Raw genomic sequence first — 18285 nt, 5'->3', positions numbered from 1 at the left:
TAGGATAATGTTAATGTGCGGGGATCGCTGGTCAACACGGTCTCGGTGGGCCGAAGGGCCTGCTCCCGTGCTGTATCTCTAAACTAAACCAGACTAAACATGTATTGGACGGCAGATAACCAGTTGTTCTCTATAGCTGCATGCCTAGTGCAAACCGATGGTATAAAATTGCGGCAAAGAAAATCGAGTAAATGCCAAATCCTCACTGACTTTATTGGTTTAATAAACTAATGTCGTGTACTCAGTACAGTGTCAAATATATTCAAAACAAAGAACAAAGAAATTACTTTCATTTTTATGATTATTTCAAATATTGACTAATTTCAAACTTTGACCCAGCAAGACCTAGATCTAAGACCAGCAGTACATTCAACAGCGTTTGAAGTTGGCTGTAAAATTATGGAATTATATATATATATATTTATATATATATATAAAGTCTAGGCTGGATACAAAATAAATCCTGTGAATGTACTATCATCGTCGTTGCTGGCAAACACGCCATTCCACTCTCGGGTTATCATCAACCAGATTTCATCCCTTGGCTCCAACTTGAGAATCGTCATGCCAGAAGCCTGGTCTATATCTTGACCAAAAATTGCATCTCTACTCTTCAGGATCCGAGTGCCATTTCTTACCAGACTAACTCTTATAGGTCTACTTCGCACTGTCAAATGATATGCAAACACGTAAACCCCGGCAATACTGCAGCGAAACTTTCCAGTTTCTGGGTTGTAGGCATCGTGGTCATTGAAGAAAATCTTCTCAAATTTTATTGGCGTGCCAACTGGAGGGAAGGACTTATTGGGCAACAATCCCACACTAAATGCAGACGGTGTGATCTTTGTACCCTCGCCCTTTTCTCCTGGAGAGCCCTTGGCTCCAGGACTACCTCTTCTCCCACGCAGACCCCTTCCGCCATCTCTTCCCTTTGGTCCTACTAATCCTTGCAGCCCCTGTAATCCTCGCACACCTTTGTCTCCCTTTAGTCCCTGATCTCCCTTCTCTCCACCAATTCCATCATTTCCTTTGGTCCCATCAATCCCCGGCTCCCCTTTTTCCCCTCTGTCACCCTTCTCACCTTCTAAACCGGTATCTCCTCGACTTCCCTTCTCACCGTCTCCCCCACAGTCTCCTTTCTCTCCTGCATCTCCTCCCTCACCCTTCTCACCCTTTTCTCCAGTTAGCCCCATTTTGCCCACTTCCCCTTGATCTCCCTTATCTCCTTTGGTTCCGTTTTCAGAGGGACCTCCTTTGTCACCTTTATCTCCTTTAAATCCGGGGAAGCCAATGTTTCCTTTATCGCCTTTTGTTCCTTGCTCCCCTGAAATAAAAAAGAAACACAAAGATGGCTGGGAGAATCTTCAGAAGTATTCGTAAGTTACTAGCGTCTAATTTGATAATACTAATCCAGAAGCGCATTACATAAGACCATAGGACATAGGAGCTGAATTAGGCCATTCAGCCCATCGAGTCGACTCCGCCATTCAATCAAGACCGATCATCAACCTCATTCTCCTGCCTTCTCCCTGAAACCTTTGATGCCCTTCCTAATCGAGAAAGTAGAATTACAAAAATACAATGAATATTCTGTAAGAAAGCACATTAATTGAGATAAAGGAGAAATGATAAGCCGCTGAATTTCATACCTCTTTCCTGATCAATTATTCACACTAACATCGTGGCAGAGGGTAGCAAACATTTTATGTGGTGCATTCCAATCTTTGCACCAGCCTACTGCTTTGCTTTCTTCATTGTATGTATTGCTGTATCTAACATTATTATACATGTTGTGTACTTTACGAGCTCCATGCAAGCAAGGCATTTCATTGCACCCTGTTGTATAAGACAATAAACTAATCTGAATCTGAATGTAATATGCACTCATCTTGTTTTTATCACATACTTTATATGTCTACATTACAACAACAAAAACGGCTGATCAAAGCTGTTTATTTATTGATATGAACCAATTTGCATGAGAAGTCTGTGGCACATTTGGTGAAATAGTCCTGACAGAATAGAAGCAATCACATTCTAAGTAGAATCTTGAGGTAGCCCAGGAGGACTAGTTCCCCAGTTGATGTAGGGGAACCGCCGGCGCGGCATGGTGGCGCAGCGGCAGAGTTATTGCCTTACAGCACTTGCAGCACAGAATGATCCTGATTACGGCTGGCTGTCCGTATGGAGTTTTACTGAGTTACTCCAGCCTTCTGTGTCTACCTTTGGTACAAACCAGCATCTGCAGTTCTTTTTTTTATTACATGGTATTTTTTTTTAGATTTTAGAGATACGGCACGGAAACAGGCCCTTCGGCCCACCGGGTCCGCGCCGACCAGCGATCCCCGCACATTAACACTATCCTACACACACTAGGGACAATTTTTTTACATTTGCCCAGCCAATTAACCTACATACCTGAACGTCTTTGGAGTGTGGGAGGAAACCGAAGATCTCGGAGAAAACCCACGCAGGTCACGGGGAGAACGTACAAACTCCGTACAGACGGCGCCCATAGTCAGAATCGAACCCGAGTCTCTGACGCTGCATTCGCTGTAAGGCAGCAACTCTACCGCTGCGCCACCGTGCCGCCCTTTTAAAATTCCTATTTATTCTTTCTCCCTGCCATTTTACCGGTGGTGGTGACGGTTACTACTGTGGCACAGTGGCACAGCGGTAGAGTTGCCGCCTTACAGCGCCAGAGACCCGGGTTTGATCCTGACTACGGGTGCTGCCTGCAGGGAATTTGGACGTTCTCCCTTTCACCTGCGTGGGATTTCTCCGAGATCTTCGGTTTCCTCCCACACCCCAAAGACGTGCAGGTTTGTAGGTTATTTGGCTTGGTCTAAGTGTAAATCGTCCCTAAAGAGTGTGTAGGATAGCATTAATGTGCGGGGATCGCTGGTCGGTACGGACTCGGTGGGCCGAAGGGCACGTTTCCGCGCTGCATCTCTAAACTAAGGGGAACCACAAATGGAATGTGTTAAAAATAGTTTGTGTAAAATGGAATACTTTGTAGATTTATTGGAGCCCTTTACCTTGGACATGCAAAACAAAGAATATCACTGCGACTTGTCACGTGTGACAATAAAGTATCATTCATGCATTCAGGTAATGCTAAAGGCCAAATCAAAGAAATACAAAGAACATTTAAACATGTGTTTGACCACCATCAAACAAGACAGTCACCTTTATTTTTCTAATGCAGGTTTTTGGCAAATAAACTTATGAAACGATTTGGCTACATGTTTAACATCATTTTACTTGAAATATGGCCCCATAGCAGAAGTCAACATTGCGGGGCTGGAAGCTGGAAGTGTCCTGAGCTAATTCTGCTACCACCACCATCTATTGTACAAGTGATGGCTCCCACTGATTGTTGCCGGAAGCTTGTGCCCTTTTCAGGACAGACGATGACAGCGATGTAACGTTTGAAACATGGATGATGGATACGAAGAAAGATGACTTTGAAATATGAATTTTCCTGGAGGAATTTCTTGAACCTTTAGAAGATTTCAAGATTTCAAGATCAATTTATTGCCGCATGTACCAATTAAGGCCCAGTGAAATTTGAGTAACCATACAGTTGTACCGGGCCCTGGTGAGACCGCACCTGGAGTACTGTGTGCAGTTTTGGTCTCCAAATTTGAGGAAGGATATTCTTGCTATGGAGGGCGTGCAGCGTAGGTTCACTAGGTTAATTCCCGGAATGGCGGGACTGTCGTATGTTGAAAGTCTGGAGCGATTGGGCTTGTATACACTGGAATTTAGAAGGATGAGGGGGGATCTTATTGAAACATATAAGATAATTAGGGGATTGGACACATTAGAGGCAGGAAACATGTTCCCAATGTTGGGGGAGTCCAGAACAAGGGGCCACAGTTTAAGAATAAGGGGTAGGCCATTTAGAACGGAGATGAGGAAGAACATTTTCAGTCAGAGAGTGGTGAAGGTGTGGAATTCTCTGCCTCAGAAGGCAGTGGAGGCCAGTTCGTTGGATGCTTTCAAGAGAGAGCTGGATAGAGCTCTTAAGGATAGCGGAGTGAGGGGGTATGGGGAGAAGGCAGGAACGGGGTACTGATTGAGAGTGATCAGCCATGATCGCATTGAATGGCGGTGCTGGCTTGAAGGGCTGAATGGCCTATTGTCTATTGTCTATTGTCTAAGTCACATTAAGTGAAAAGCAACAAGACACACAGCCACATAAAGTAAAATTTAACATAAACATCCACTACAGTGGATTCCACATTCCTCACTGTGATGGAAGGTAATAAACTAACATTGCATAATTTTAGCTTTTCTAGTTTGACTCAATCCAATGAATCATTCAAGCTCAATGGGAGGCATAAATAGGATAGACAGTCAGAAATACCGGGGGACTGAGGATCTCGTGGGAGGGAGGAACTGAAGGGAATCCACATTAGTCAGGAAATGGTGTTAGGTAAACTGTTGGGACTGAAGGCAGATAAATCCCCAGGGCCTGATGGTCTGGATCCCAGAGTACTCAAGAAGGTGGCCCTAGAAATTGTGGATGCATTGGTGATCATTTTCCAATGTTCCTTCGACTCTGGATCAGCTCATGTGGACTGGAGGATAGCCAATGGAACTCCACTTTTTAAGAAAGGAGGGAGAGAGAAAACAGGGAATTATAGACCAGTTAGCCTTACATCGGCAGTGGGGAACAAGCTTCAGTCGATTATTAAAGATGTTATAGCAGCACATTTGGAAAGCAGGGATGGGATCGGTCAAAGTCAGCATGGATTTCTGAAGGGGAAGTCATGCTTGACTAATCTTCTGGACCTTTTTGAGGATGTAACAAGTAGAATGGATAAGGGAGAGCCAGTGGATGTGGTGTATCTGGATTTGGAAAAAAAGCCTTTGACCTGGTCCCACTCAAGGGATCAGTGTGCAAAATTAGAGCACATGGTATTGGGGGTAGTGTATTGACATGGATAGAGAACTGGTTGGCAGACAGGAAGCAAAGAGTAGGAATTAACAGGTCCTTTTCAGAATGGCAGGCAGTGACTCATGGGATGCCACAAGGCTCGGTGCTGGAACCCCAGTTATTTACAATATATATTAATGATTTAGACGAGGGAATTAAATGTGACATCTCCAAGTTTGCAGATGGCACAAAGCTGGGTGGCAGTGTGAGCTGCGAGGAGGATGCTCTGAGGCTGCAGGGTGACTTGGATAGGTTGGGTGAGTGGGCAGATGCATGGCAGGTGCAGTATAATGTGGATAACTGTGAGGTTATCCACTTTGGTGGCAAGAACAGGAAGGCAGATTATTATCTGAATTGTGTCAGATTAGGAAAAGGGGAGCTGCAACAAGATCTGGGTGTGCTTGTATATCAGTCACTGAAAGTAAGCATGCAGGTACAGCAGGCAGTGAATAAAGCTAATGGCATGTTGGCCTTTATTGCGAGAGGATTTGAGTTTAGGAGCAAGGAGGTCCGACTGCAGTTGTACAGGGCCCTGGTGAGACGACACCTGGAGTATTGTGTGCAATTCTGGTCACCTAATTTGAGGAAGGATATTATTGCTATTGAGGGAGTGCAGCGTAGGTTCACCAGGTTAATTCCCGGGATGGCGGGACTGACATATGATGAAAGAATGGGTCCACTGGGCTTGTATTCACTGGAATTTAGAAGGATGAGAGGGGTCTTATAGAAACATATGATATTCTTAAAGTATTGGACAAGCCAGATGCAGGAAAAATGTTCCTGATGTCGGGGGAGTCCAGAACCAGGGATCACAGTTTAAGAATAAGTGGTAGGCCATTAAGGACTGAGATGAGGAAAAACCTTTTCACCCAGAGAGTTGTGAATCAGTGGAATTCTCTTCCACAGAAGGCAGTGGAGGCCAATTCACTGGATGTTTTTTTGAAAACAGAGTTAGATTTAGCTGTTTGGGCTAAAGGAATTAAGGGATATGGAGAAAAAGCAGGAATGGGGTACTGATTTTAGATGATCAGCCATGATCATATTGAATGGTGGTGCGGGCTCGAAGGGCCGAATGGCCTACTCCTGCACCTATTTTTCTATGTTTCTATGTTTCTAGAACTTTTTCTCCCAGGGTGGAAATGTCCAACACTAGATGGCAGTGTTACAAGGTGAGAGGGGGAAAGTTTGATGGAGATGTGTGGGTCAAGTTTTTTTACACTGAGAGTGCTGGGGGCCTGGCAAATTGCCAGGTGGAGACAGATACAGTAGGGGCGTTGAAGAGGCTCTTAGGTAAGTACGTGGAAGTGCAAGGAATAGATGGATATGGATCATGTACAGGCAGATGAGGTTAGTTGTCATCATGTTTGGCACAAACATTGTGGGTCAAAGGGCCCATTCTTGTGCCGTGCTGTTCTATGCTCTAAGTTCTATCATGATTATCGATTCTGAAAAAAAGGCTGCAGATTAAGTATTATTCCAAGCTCCTCACAAGTCAACAGAAAACGTACAGCTTACTAATAGTTTATCAATGACACATCCTTCAGTAATTGTAACTATGCTCATATCATGCTAATTTACGTCGCAATCCAAAATGCTCAAGAAGAAAATGGTTGAAATTTCATCTTGTATCTTTCAACCCCCTTTGGTTATTTCTTTTATGATTTTTTTAAAAACCCATCTCGAATAAAGAGTCCTGTCCAATTGCTACCCCTAGGAGGTATGGAAAAGGGAGACGAGGCTGTCACTCCTGCAAGGTATGGGGTGGCACGGTGGCACAGCGGTAGAGTTGCTGCCTTACAGCGCCAGAGACCCGGGTCCGATCCCGACTACGGGTGCTGTCTGCACAGAGTTTGTACGTCCTCGCTGAGAACGTGGGCAGAAGGGCCTGTTCCTGTGCTGTACTGTTCTATGTTCCATGTTCTATGTTTCTAAAGAAAAAATAACGAAGGAGTAACACCAAAATCTTTCCCTCTGTCTCTTGATCCAGTGTCCTACAATTAATTCTGGGATCCTCGTGCAGAATCAAATGCGTGAATGACCAAAGTAAACGTGAGGAACTCAACAAGACTTCACTGAAGGAACAAACAGAGAGGGTTGTTATCCCCCAGTGTCCTGAATCTGCCAATAATTCCAGAGTTCCTGCATTTTGAAATGTGTTTCTGGAATTGTTGCAGGGTACCTGCTGTTTCCACAACCAAGCATCGGCAACTCCACTCCAAACCATCAACAAATGCCAGCAAAATCAAACCAATCAGTTCAAGCCAGTGTCCTTTCATCAGCAATAGGAAAGAATAAAAACAAGCTCTCAGAGTGAGGGAAAGATGAAGGGAAAGTAAAAACATAAAAGGAATTTGAGATTAAATGACAAGGGACGTTCTAGCGCAAAGCAACAGCTGGTGATCTTGCAATGTAGAGAAGACCTTATTGTAGGGACCAGGTGCCAATTGAAATAAGTGCAATAAATCGATACCACCCAAAAACATTTGTGCCAATGATGGTCAAAATGGGGAAAGTCAAATGGCCAGTTTAACCTTGTTGCTTGCATGGGAAGGTGCCAGGAAAAAGGGAAGTGGTTGTTGGGAGATGGTGATGGAAGGAGAGATCATGTGGCACAAAGGTACCTGCTTCTAGGACATGCCCTTGCAGGAAGGCAACATCACACAGTGTTGAAAATGGTGGATCCATTAAATGTGGATCCTTTATGGAATGTAGATGTTAGATCCATTGAATCCACACCTATTATTGAAAGTGGAAGCCAGTGAGGTTGAAGAGCAAGTTTTTCAAGTTCATGGTGGGAATAGAATTTCAGGATTAATGTCAAAACAGGAATGAAAAAGCAGACTATTACCTATATGAACAAAGATTGCAAACGAGAGGTAGACAGAAGGCTCTAGCTGTTGTTCTGCATGAAATGCTAAAGGTTAGCGTGTAGGTGTAGCAGGTGAACAAGAGGCAAATGGCATATTGTGCTGTGCTGCATACAGCTTTGGTCTGCTTATTTAAGAACACATTTACTAGCTTTGGGGGCAGTCCAGAAGAGATTCACTGATCTAGTTCCAGGGATGAGAGGACTATCAAATCACAAACAGCTAAAAAATGGTTTGTTCTTTTTGGAGAAGAACGAGTAGGTTTTATCAAAACACTTCAAATCATATCTGTTCATAATTTCTTTTAAATGGTATTGTAACTGGCAGCTTGTTCCATATACCCACCATCCTCTGCATGAATAGGTTGTCCCATTGAGTCCTATTAAATCCTTTCCCTCTTTAAAATGCTTCTTTAAACCTGTGAGGTAGATATTGAGATGTTTCCATGAGTGAGAGGGTCTCAAATGATCAGTGGAGGCATTTAAAGAGGAAATGGATGCAATGTTGAAAGATCAAGGAGTAATGAAATTGACTTAAGAGGAGTTGGTGTCTGAGTCGATCAGCCATGATCATAATGAACAGGGGGTTCAGTCTGAAGGGTCTCGACCCGAAACGTCACCCATTCCTTCTCTCCTGAGATGCTGCCTGACCTGCTGAGTTACTCCAGCATTTTGTGAATAAACACCTTCGATTTGTACCAGCATCTGCAGTTATTGTCTTATATAATGAACAGGGGGGATTGAATGGTTGTGCTGGAATCCTGCTGGAATCCTTATCTTATGTACGTGTTTCTGGTTTTGGAAGAAACTGCAGATGTTGGTTTAAACTGAAGATCGACACAAAAAGCTGGAGTGAGAGACAGTCTGAAGAAGGGTCTCCACCCATCCCTTCCCATCATCACCCATCCCTTCTCTCCAGAGATGCTGCCTATCCCGCTGAGTTACTCCAGCTTTTTGTGTCTATCTAGCTATTTACGTTGCTTGGCATCATAGATAAAGTCCTAGAGCAGCACAGCACAGAAGGAGGCCCTTCGGTCCATCTTGTCCAGGCCGACCAAGTAGGCATATTGAGCTCGTCACAGTTCCTTGCATTTGCCCCATACCCTGTTAAACCATTCCTATCCATATATCCATCCAAATATCTTTTAAAAGTCATAACTGTATCCATTTCTATAGTTTCTATAGTTTCCTCGAGTAGCTCATTCTAGATACTCCATACTGCCATTGTTTAAAAAAGAATCTTGGTTTAGTACTAAGTGTTTTGTTTGGGAATAGGAGCAAATAAAGATATATTGTTCTCGGAAATGTGTGTTTTATCTTCTGCAGCGAAGACGGTAAATAACAATCAGCCATTTATTATAAACTAAAATGCCTCCAATTAAAATAGTTGATATCAGCTGATATGACTCGATATCTCGCATCTTAACGGGGCATTTCACTGGACTTTACGACTACATACAATGATCTTGTGATTGGATTTATTACAAACTGTATGTAGCATTTTCATTATCATACCTTTCTCCCCTGGTTTTCCTATAAATCCTGGAAGCCCATCAAATCCATCCAGGCCACGGTCACCTTTAGGTCCTAAACACAAGAGCATCTTGTTTTAAACCGGAAAGCAAAATTTGTCCTTATAAATTGCACCATGTATCAAAGTTCAATAATGAGTAACTTCAACCAAAAAAAGGATACTTTGTCAATAGGAAAGATTTATTAACAAAATATACTGAGAGAAACGGGATCGCACTTTCAAACATGACCTTGAGTTAGACAATAGACAATAAACAATAGACAATAGGTGCAGGAGTAGGCCATTCGGCCCTTCGTTGTAGATATAGATGTAATCTTTGCCAATGCTACCCTGTTCTTGATGTACCCGACGTCTAAATAACAACCAAAGCATCCATCCTGTGTCAACCATGTTTAGTTTAGGTTAATTTTGTTTAGAGATACAGTGTGGAAACAGGCCTTTCGCCCCACCAAGTCCACACTGGCTAACGATCACTCGTTCACACCAGTTCTATCCTTCACATTACGAACAATTTACAGAAGCCAATTAACCGATAAACCCGCATGTCTTTGGAGTTTGGGTGGAAACCGAAGCACACGGAGAAAATCCACGTGCTCACGGTGAGAACGTACAAACTCCGTGCAGACAGCGCCCGTAGTGAGGATCGAACCCGGGTCTCTGGCGCTGTAAGGCAGCAGCTCTACCACTGCGCCACTGTGTCGCCCAAAGGGTGAGGTTCACCAGGGATCAGTGCTGAGGTCTGTCGGTTTGCCGCAAGCACCCTACAATCGATGAGAAGACCACAACGACACTAAGTCTTTTGGCCTTAAAATTATTGTATGAACCAATAGCTGACAAGAGTCACAATTCACTGCATGTATCGCACTTGGAGTGCACCCGTTCTCCACTCAAGGAAAAGGCAAATCATTCAAGGTTTAGTTTAGATTAGTGATACAACATAGAAACAAGCCCAACGAGTCCACACCAACCATCGATCACCCATTCACACGATGTTATCCCACTTTCTCATCCTCGACACTTGGGGGCATTGAAAGGGCAATTAACCCACAAACTCGCACATCCAGTGCTCTGGTGTTTTCCCACACTACTCTCACAAACGTACAGATTTGTAGGTTAATTGGCCTCTGTAAATTGTAAATTGTCTCTAGTATGTAGGATAGAGCTAGTGTACGGGGTGATCACTGGTTGGCACGGACTCGGTGGGCCGAAGGGCCTGTTTAAGCTGTTTAGACACCAGCAGAACATCTCTCTTCTTCCTCCTTCTTCTACCTTTCTGTCAGCTTGGCCTTTCCGAGAGCTCCCTCCTCCTCTGTCTGCTCCCCTTGGGGGGCCCAGAAGATCTGCAGACAAAGTCCCATTTTTTGGCACAGATAATATTCCCACACATATTGCCACAGAAGGCTGTGGAGGCCAAGTCGGTGGATATTTTTAAGGCAGAGATAGATAGATTCTTGATTAGTACAGGTGTCAGAGGTTATGGGGAGAAGGCAGGAGAATGGGGCTTGGAGGGAGAGATGGATCAGCCGTGATTGAATGGCGGAGTAGACTTGATGGGCCAAATGGCCTAATTCTACTCCTAACATAGCAAAGAAGAGTGGGAAGACAGAGGATTGGGACTCTTTTAAAGAGCAACAAAAGTTAACTAAAAAGGCAATACGGGGAGAAAAGATGAGGTACGAGGGTAAACTAGCCAATAATATAAAGGAGGATAGCAAAAGTTTTTTTAGGTACGTGAAAAGGAAAAAAATAGTCAAAGCAAATGTGGGTCCCTTGAAGATAGAAGCAGGGGAATTTATTATGGGGAACAAAGAAATGGCAGACGAGTTAAACCGTTACTTTGGATCTGTCTTCACTGAGGAAGATACACACAATCTCCCAAATGTTCTAGGGGCCGGAGAACCTAGGGTGATGGAGGAACTGAAGGAAATCCACATTAGGCAGGAAATGGTTTTGGGTAGACTGATGGGACTGAAGGCTGATAAATCCCCAGGGCCTGATGGTCTGCATCCCAGGGTACTTAAGGAGGTGGCTCTAGAAATAGTGGAAGCATTGGAGATCATTTTTCAATGTTCTATAGATTCAGGATCAGTTCCTGTGGATTGGAGGATAGCAAATGTTATCCCACTTTTTAAGAAAGGAGGGAGAGAGAAAACGGGTAATTATAGACCAGTTAGTCTGACATCAGTGGTGGGGAAGATGCTGGAGTCAATTATAAAAGACGAAATTGCTGAGCATTTGGATAGCAGTAACGGGATCATTCCGAGTCAGCATGGATTTACGAAGGGGAAATCATGCTTGACAAATCTACTGGAATTTTTTGAGGATGTAACTAGGAAAATTGACAGGGGAGAGTCAGTGGATGTGGTGTACCTCGACTTTCAGAAAGCCTTCGACAAGGTCCCACATAGGAGATTAGTGGGCAAAATTAGGGCACATGGTATTGGGGGTAGGGTACTGACATGGATAGAAAATTGGTTGACAGACAGAAAGCAAAGAGTGGGGATAAATGGGTCCCTTTCGGAATGGCAGGCAGTGACCAGTGGGGTACCACAAGGTTCGGTGCTGGGACCCCAGCTATTTACGATATACATTAATGACTTAGACGAAGGGATTAAAAGTACCATTAGCAAATTTGCAGATGATACTAAGCTGGGGGGTAGTGTGAATTGTGAGGAAGATGCAATAAGGCTGCAGGGTGACTTGGACAGGTTGTGTGAGTGGGCGGATACATGGCAGATGCAGTTTAATGTAGATAAGTGTGAGGTTATTCACTTTGGAAGTAAGAATAGAAAGGCAGATTATTATCTGAATGGTGTCAAGTTAGGAGGAGGGGGAGTTCAACGAGATCTGGGTGTCCTAGTGCATCAGTCAATGAAAGGAAGCATGCAGGTACAGCAGGCAGTGAAGAAAGCCAATGGAATGTTGGCCTTCGTAACAAGAGGAGTTGAGTATAGGAGCAAAGAGGTCCTTCTACAGTTGTACCGGGCCCTGGTGAGACCGCACCTGGAGTACTGTGTGCAGTTTTGGTCTCCAAATTTGAGGAAGGATATTCTTGCTATGGAGGGCGTGCAGCGTAGGTTCACTAGGTTAATTCCCGGAATGGCGGGACTTTCGTATGTTGAAAGGCTGGAGCGATTGGGCTTGTATACACTGGAATTTAGAAGGATGAGGGGGGATCTTATTGAAACATATAAGATAATTAGGGGATTGGACACATTAGAGGCAGGAAACATGTTCCCAATGTTGGGGGAGTCCAGAACAAGGAGCCACAGTTTAAGAATAAGGGGTAGGCCATTTAGAACGGAGATGAGGAAGAACTTTTTCAGTCAGAGAGTGGTGAAGGTGTGGAATTCTCTGCCTCAGAAGGCAGTGGAGGCCAGTTCGTTGGATGCTTTCAAGAGAGAGCTGGATAGAGCTCTTAAGGATAGCGGTATGGGGAGAAGGCAGGAACGGGGTACTGATTGAGAGTGATCAGCCATGATCGCATTGAATGGCGGTGCTGGCTCGAAGGGCTGAATGGCCTACTCCTGCACCTATTGTCTATTGTCTATTGACTTATGACATCTCTTCCTTCAAAGTTGTCCTCCTGCACTGTTTTTAAAATAAGTTTATCTCCTCTCAATAGAGTCATAGAGTCATAATAGAGTCATAGAGTGATACAGTGTGAAAACAGGCCCTTTGGCCCAACTTGCCCACACCGGCCAACATGTCCCAGCTACACTAGTCCCCCCTGCCTGCGTTTTGTCCATATCCCTCCAAACCTGTCCTATCCATGTACCTGTCTAACTGTTTCTTAAACGTTGAGATAGTCCCTGCCTCAACTACCTCCTCTAGCACCTTGTTCCATACACCCACCCACCCTTTGTGTGAAAAAGTTACCCGTCAGATTCCTATTAAATCTTTTCCCCTTCACCTTGAAACTATGTCCTCTGGTCCCCGATTCCCCTATTCCGGGCAAGAGATTCTGTGCATCTACCCGATTTATTCCTCTCATGATTTTATACATCCCAACCTAATTATACCCCCAAAACTATTTGAATTTGAAGATCTCTTTCAGTAATGCAAGTTGGATTTCTTCCGACTGATTCGACCAAGCTTCCTATGCATAGTTTACACAGTGAGCTAAATATATTGGCTCGACCCATTTTGACAGGGAAGCTATCAAATCAGCGACACGCATGATGTACTTCCAATCTCCAGTGATGCCCTTTTACATGTCAGATACCTCATAAACATACTCGTCAATTTGATGAGTTGCTCAAGTACATTGCAAATGTGTCCTTCAGAATCGGTGCCAAATCCCAGTGATGTTAGTGCCTTTGGTACCTAAAGAACAAGGAGGCAACTCAACTGATCAAATCATGGGCTGTGGGATATCATATTCAGCTTACCTTTTTCTCCCTCAGAACCTTTTATTCCAAGCGACCCTGTAGCCCCCGGCAAACCTATTACCCCTTGATCTCCTTTTTCACCTGGTGGTCCTGTTTAAACAAAATTACATAATAATAATAAGTGTTGCGTTGAAAATTCCCAAGCATTTCTGCCTTCTCATGAATAGACAAAGCAGACAATTTCATCACACCATACAGTAATAAAGTAACGACAATTGCTAGTTGGCAATATTGCAAGGGACCTTATTCCAACTCTGTTTGAGTTTCAGTATTAGTTTATTGTCACGTGTACCGAGGTATGGTGAAAAGCTTTTATGGCGTGCGGAGCAGTCTTGGGAAAGATAATGCATGATTACAATCGAGCCACACGCAGTGCACAGATACAAGATAAGGGAATAACATTTAGTGCAAGATAAAGCCAATAAAGTCCAGTCAAAGATAGTCTGAGGGTAACCAATGAGGTAGATAGTAGTTCAGGACTTCTCTCAAGTTGCGATTGGATGCGTGATAACAGCTGGGAAGAGACTGCCCTTGAATCTGGAGCTGTTCATTTTCACACTTCTATACCTTTTGCCCGTTTGTTAACCCATTTGTTTAATGAAGTCTTTGACTGCTTCGGAGTCTCGAAATGGTCGTTAAAGGACATGCAGAAACCCATTGTGTAAGGTCCACTTAGGCTGCGGTTTGTGCAACTGTCTTCCAGCTCCAACAGTCTGCATTCAAGTCTAGCCTCCAATGCACTCAGTTGGGGAGTTAGCACCTAGTCCCTGTAACTATATCAGATGTTACCCCAGATGCTTCAATTCTCTTTGATATCCCCAAGACACACTCGATGGTAGGTCAAGAAATTAATGGACTATCTTGCTGATAGTCTGCTGATGATTCTACAACGATCGGCCAGCTAGCTGTGGTGTGTACGTCTTTCTATTCCAGATATTATTTCCTACCCACCGCAACTCAGGAGAAAGTAATTTGCTGGAGCTCAGTTGGTGATGTCCCATCCTTTAGACTTCACTTTAGACTTTAGAGATACAGTGGGGAAACAGGCCCTTCAGCCCACCAAGTCTACGCTGACCAGCGATCCCCGTACATTAACACTGTCCTATACACTTGGGCTGATTTATAATTTGCTCTGATAATTTAGCAAAGTGCTGGAGGAACTCAGCAAGCCAGGCAGCAAATGGACAGACAATGGTTTGGATCAGAACCTTTCTTCAGACTGATGGACTAGTTTAGTTTAGTTTAGTTTAGTTTAGTTTAGAGATACAGCGTGAAAACAGACCCTTTGGCCCACCAAATGCACGCCGACCAGCGATCACAGAACATTAACACTATCCTTCACACACTAGGGATAATTTATAATTTCACCAAGCCAATTAACCTACAAACCTGTACGTCTTTGGAGTGGGGGAGGAAACTGGAGATCCCGGAGAAAACCCACGCAGGTCACGGGGAGAACGTACAAACTCCGTACAGAGAGCACCCATGGTCCGGATCGAACCCGGGTCTCTGGCGCTGTAAGGCAGCAACTTTACCGCTGCGTCACCATGCCATCCAGAGTAGGGGAGGGGGAGGAGGAGAAAACTGGAAAGGAGAGTTGAATATGGGACAAAGCCTTGCAAATACAGGTGAGAGGATGTGATAAATTAGATGTTGATCTGGTCAAAATATATTTAGATCAGTTTAGTTTAGAGACACAGCGTGGAAACGGGCCCTTTGGCCCACCAGGTCCGCGCCGACCAGCAATCCCCGGCACATTAACATTATCCTACACACACTAGGAACAATTTTTACATTTACCAAGCCAATTAACCTACAAACCTGTACATCTTTGGAGTGTGGAAGGAAACCGAAGATCTCAGAGGGCAGGTCATAGGGAGAACGTACAAACTCCGTACAGACAGCACCCGTTGTCGGGATCGAACCCGGGTTCTCCAGTGCTGCATTCTCTGTAAGGCAGCAACTCTGTACCACTGTGCTGCCCATTTGAGTACATTTCGGCATTTTAATCAATACAAAATAAATTTAACAGATAACTTTTGTGTCAAACTAACTACAGTCTAATCTCAAATAAAACCTTATTGAACACATCAATATCTAAAATTTGGAGACAATTGTGATTTAGTTATAATATTATATCGAAGGAATGGGTGGCCTTTCGGATCGAGACCATTCTTCAGACTTCAGATAAATATCACATTTATCCAGGAAATGCTGGAAGCATTCAGCAACTCAAGCTCACAAAGATTTTCCAGACTAGTTTTGTTTATTCTCTCTTTCCCTGTTCTGACAAAAGACCATGGTTTAGATTTAGGTGCAGGAAGGAACTGCAGATGCTGGTTTAAAACAAAGATAGACACAAAACACTGGAGTAACTCAGCGGGACAGGCAGCATCTCTGGAGAGAAGGAATGGGTGTAGGTTTAGGTTTATTTTCGTCACCTGTACCAAGGTTTCGTGAAAAGCTTTGTTTTGCATGCTAACCAAATGGATCAGATAATACTATAACTACTGTAAATACAAGTTATGGTGGTGCAGGGGTAGAGTTGCTGCCTTGCAGCGAATGCAGCGCCTGAGACTCAGGTTCGATCCTGACTACGGGCGCCGTCTGTACGGAGTTTGTACGTTCTCCCCGTGACCTGCGTGGGTTTTCTCCGAGATCTTCGGTTTCTTCCCACACTCCAAAGACGTACAGGTATGTAGGTTAATTGACTGGGTAAAATGTTTACAATGGGGTAGAGGCGAATTGGACAGTGCCCTAGCTTATGGAATATAGAGTTAGTTGCTACCATTACAACAATGAAGAGTAGGTGATGTCGGAAAGGTGGAAACGAACCTCCCTATCACTAGACAGTTACAGGCTTGAAGCCTGCATGCCAAACGACTGAGGATTATTTAGGCAACAATGGACCTAACCAATGTTAGATCCTTCTTCTTCCTCAGATGCTGCCTGACCTGCTGTGTGTTTCCAACATTTTCTGTTTTTGTTTCAGAGTTCCATCATCTGCAGTTTTTTTTTCCAGTTTTTCTTTCATGTTAATACGGCTGCCTTTCATATTACATGTTAAAACACTTTGCATTAAATGGTGTAACTCTCGTCATGTGCAGGCAACCAGGGGTGGTATTATTGAGTTGCAGGCTGCCTTAGGATATAGTGGTAATTCGCATTTACCTCTGCTTGCCTTCAACCAAGATACAAGAAATGATAAGATCCTTTGCTCCTTCTGCTTTAGGAGTTCACATAGTTGGAATCTTAATGCTTTCAACTTAATTTATGGCAAAAGTAAGTGCATAGAACAAAGTTCCCCAGTTTTTGCACCAATTTAGACCAAGGTGATGAGAGCATTTATGCATCACATAACTTAGAGCACGGGTGACCAAACCCATGCATAACTCAAGTATCAAGAATTAGAGGACATAGGTTTAAGGTGAGAGGGGAACCATTTAATAGGAACCTGAGTGGCAGCTTTTTTCACACAATGGGTCGTGGGTGTATGGAATGAGCTGCCGGAGGAGGTGGTTGAGGCAGATACTATAACCACATTTAAAAGACATATGAATAGGTACACAGATAGGAAAGGTTTAGAATGATATTGCCAAATGCAGACAGGTGGGACTAGTGTAGATGAAGCATTGTGGTTGGCATATGCAGGTTGGGCAGAAGGGCCTGTTTCGGTGCTGTATGACTCTACGGCTCTTGAATGCAGTGTTTTTTTGTATAAATGTGATATACATTTAGCTGCAAAGGAAGATTTGAGAACACGCATAAGGGCTCTGAAGTTTGGATTGTTCCCTTTTAATGTTTTCAAATCTTTGGTTTGCAGCGAAAACTAAATTTCAGCTGCTGATGACAATGACAATGACCAAGATGTGTTAAGGAGCGCTGGCCTCAAAAGATTGACTAGACATTTCTACCACTGTTTCATGGTCACCTGCTTCTCCTGACTCTCCTGGGTCTCCCTTTCGTCCTGGTACTGGCGGGCAGCAATCACAGCAATTAAACAGGAACTCGTCTGAATCGATAGTAAAATTTCCATTATCTTCAAATGGAGGCATCGTTGGGAAGGTGTCAGATAGACGGAGAGATGTTGACTTCAGCGTGGAGCTTTCAGACGAAAGGTCCGCGTTATCAGTACCAAGTTCTTCTGCAGATGCAGTTGAGGTTGGGAATAGAGCGCGTGTGAAATCCTCATCTTTCTTGAACTCATCTTTCGCAGACATTTGCGCTATGAAGAGGAGCAACAGCAATTTGGTGTGCCATGAAGGACTAAACATTTTCCTCCAGCTGAAAACAAAGATGAGTAAATGTTTTAATAGTGCAGGACTAAAGAAAAGTAAATTGCATTTCAGGAACCATTGTAATTTTGTTTTCATCGTTCAATAAACCTTTAACACAAATTACTTAAATGTGAACAGGCCACACAACTCTGTTTTGTTTCAAGAGGTTTATATCATTCTGATGCTTTGCAGCATATCCATCCCTCAGAAAAAGAGATCAATAAATTAAATAAAAACAATAGTCAAAAGTCAAGAGTGTTTAATTTCTCAAA

General features: G+C 43.7%; 1 protein-coding gene across 1 annotated transcript; it reads right to left on the bottom strand.

Annotated features, from left to right (window-relative positions):
• Positions 1 to 440: 440 nt before the first annotated feature.
• otol1b (otolin 1b) lies at positions 441 to 18010 on the bottom strand. The gene is made up of 4 exons (XM_078410073.1): positions 17668 to 18010; positions 13737 to 13826; positions 9327 to 9398; positions 441 to 1324 (listed from the first exon to the last, which is right to left on the bottom strand). The coding sequence occupies exons 1-4, from the start codon at positions 18008 to 18010 to the stop codon at positions 441 to 443; spliced, it is 1389 nt and encodes a 462-aa protein (XP_078266199.1).
• Between the last annotated feature and the right edge of the window lie 275 nt (positions 18011 to 18285).

The sequence above is a fragment of the Rhinoraja longicauda genome, chromosome 13 (assembly GCF_053455715.1).
Source record: "Rhinoraja longicauda isolate Sanriku21f chromosome 13, sRhiLon1.1, whole genome shotgun sequence".
Taxonomy (NCBI): Eukaryota; Metazoa; Chordata; class Chondrichthyes; order Rajiformes; family Arhynchobatidae; genus Rhinoraja; species Rhinoraja longicauda.
The sequence above is the reverse complement of the archived record's forward strand: the minus strand, read 5'-3'. Positions and strand labels throughout refer to the sequence as shown.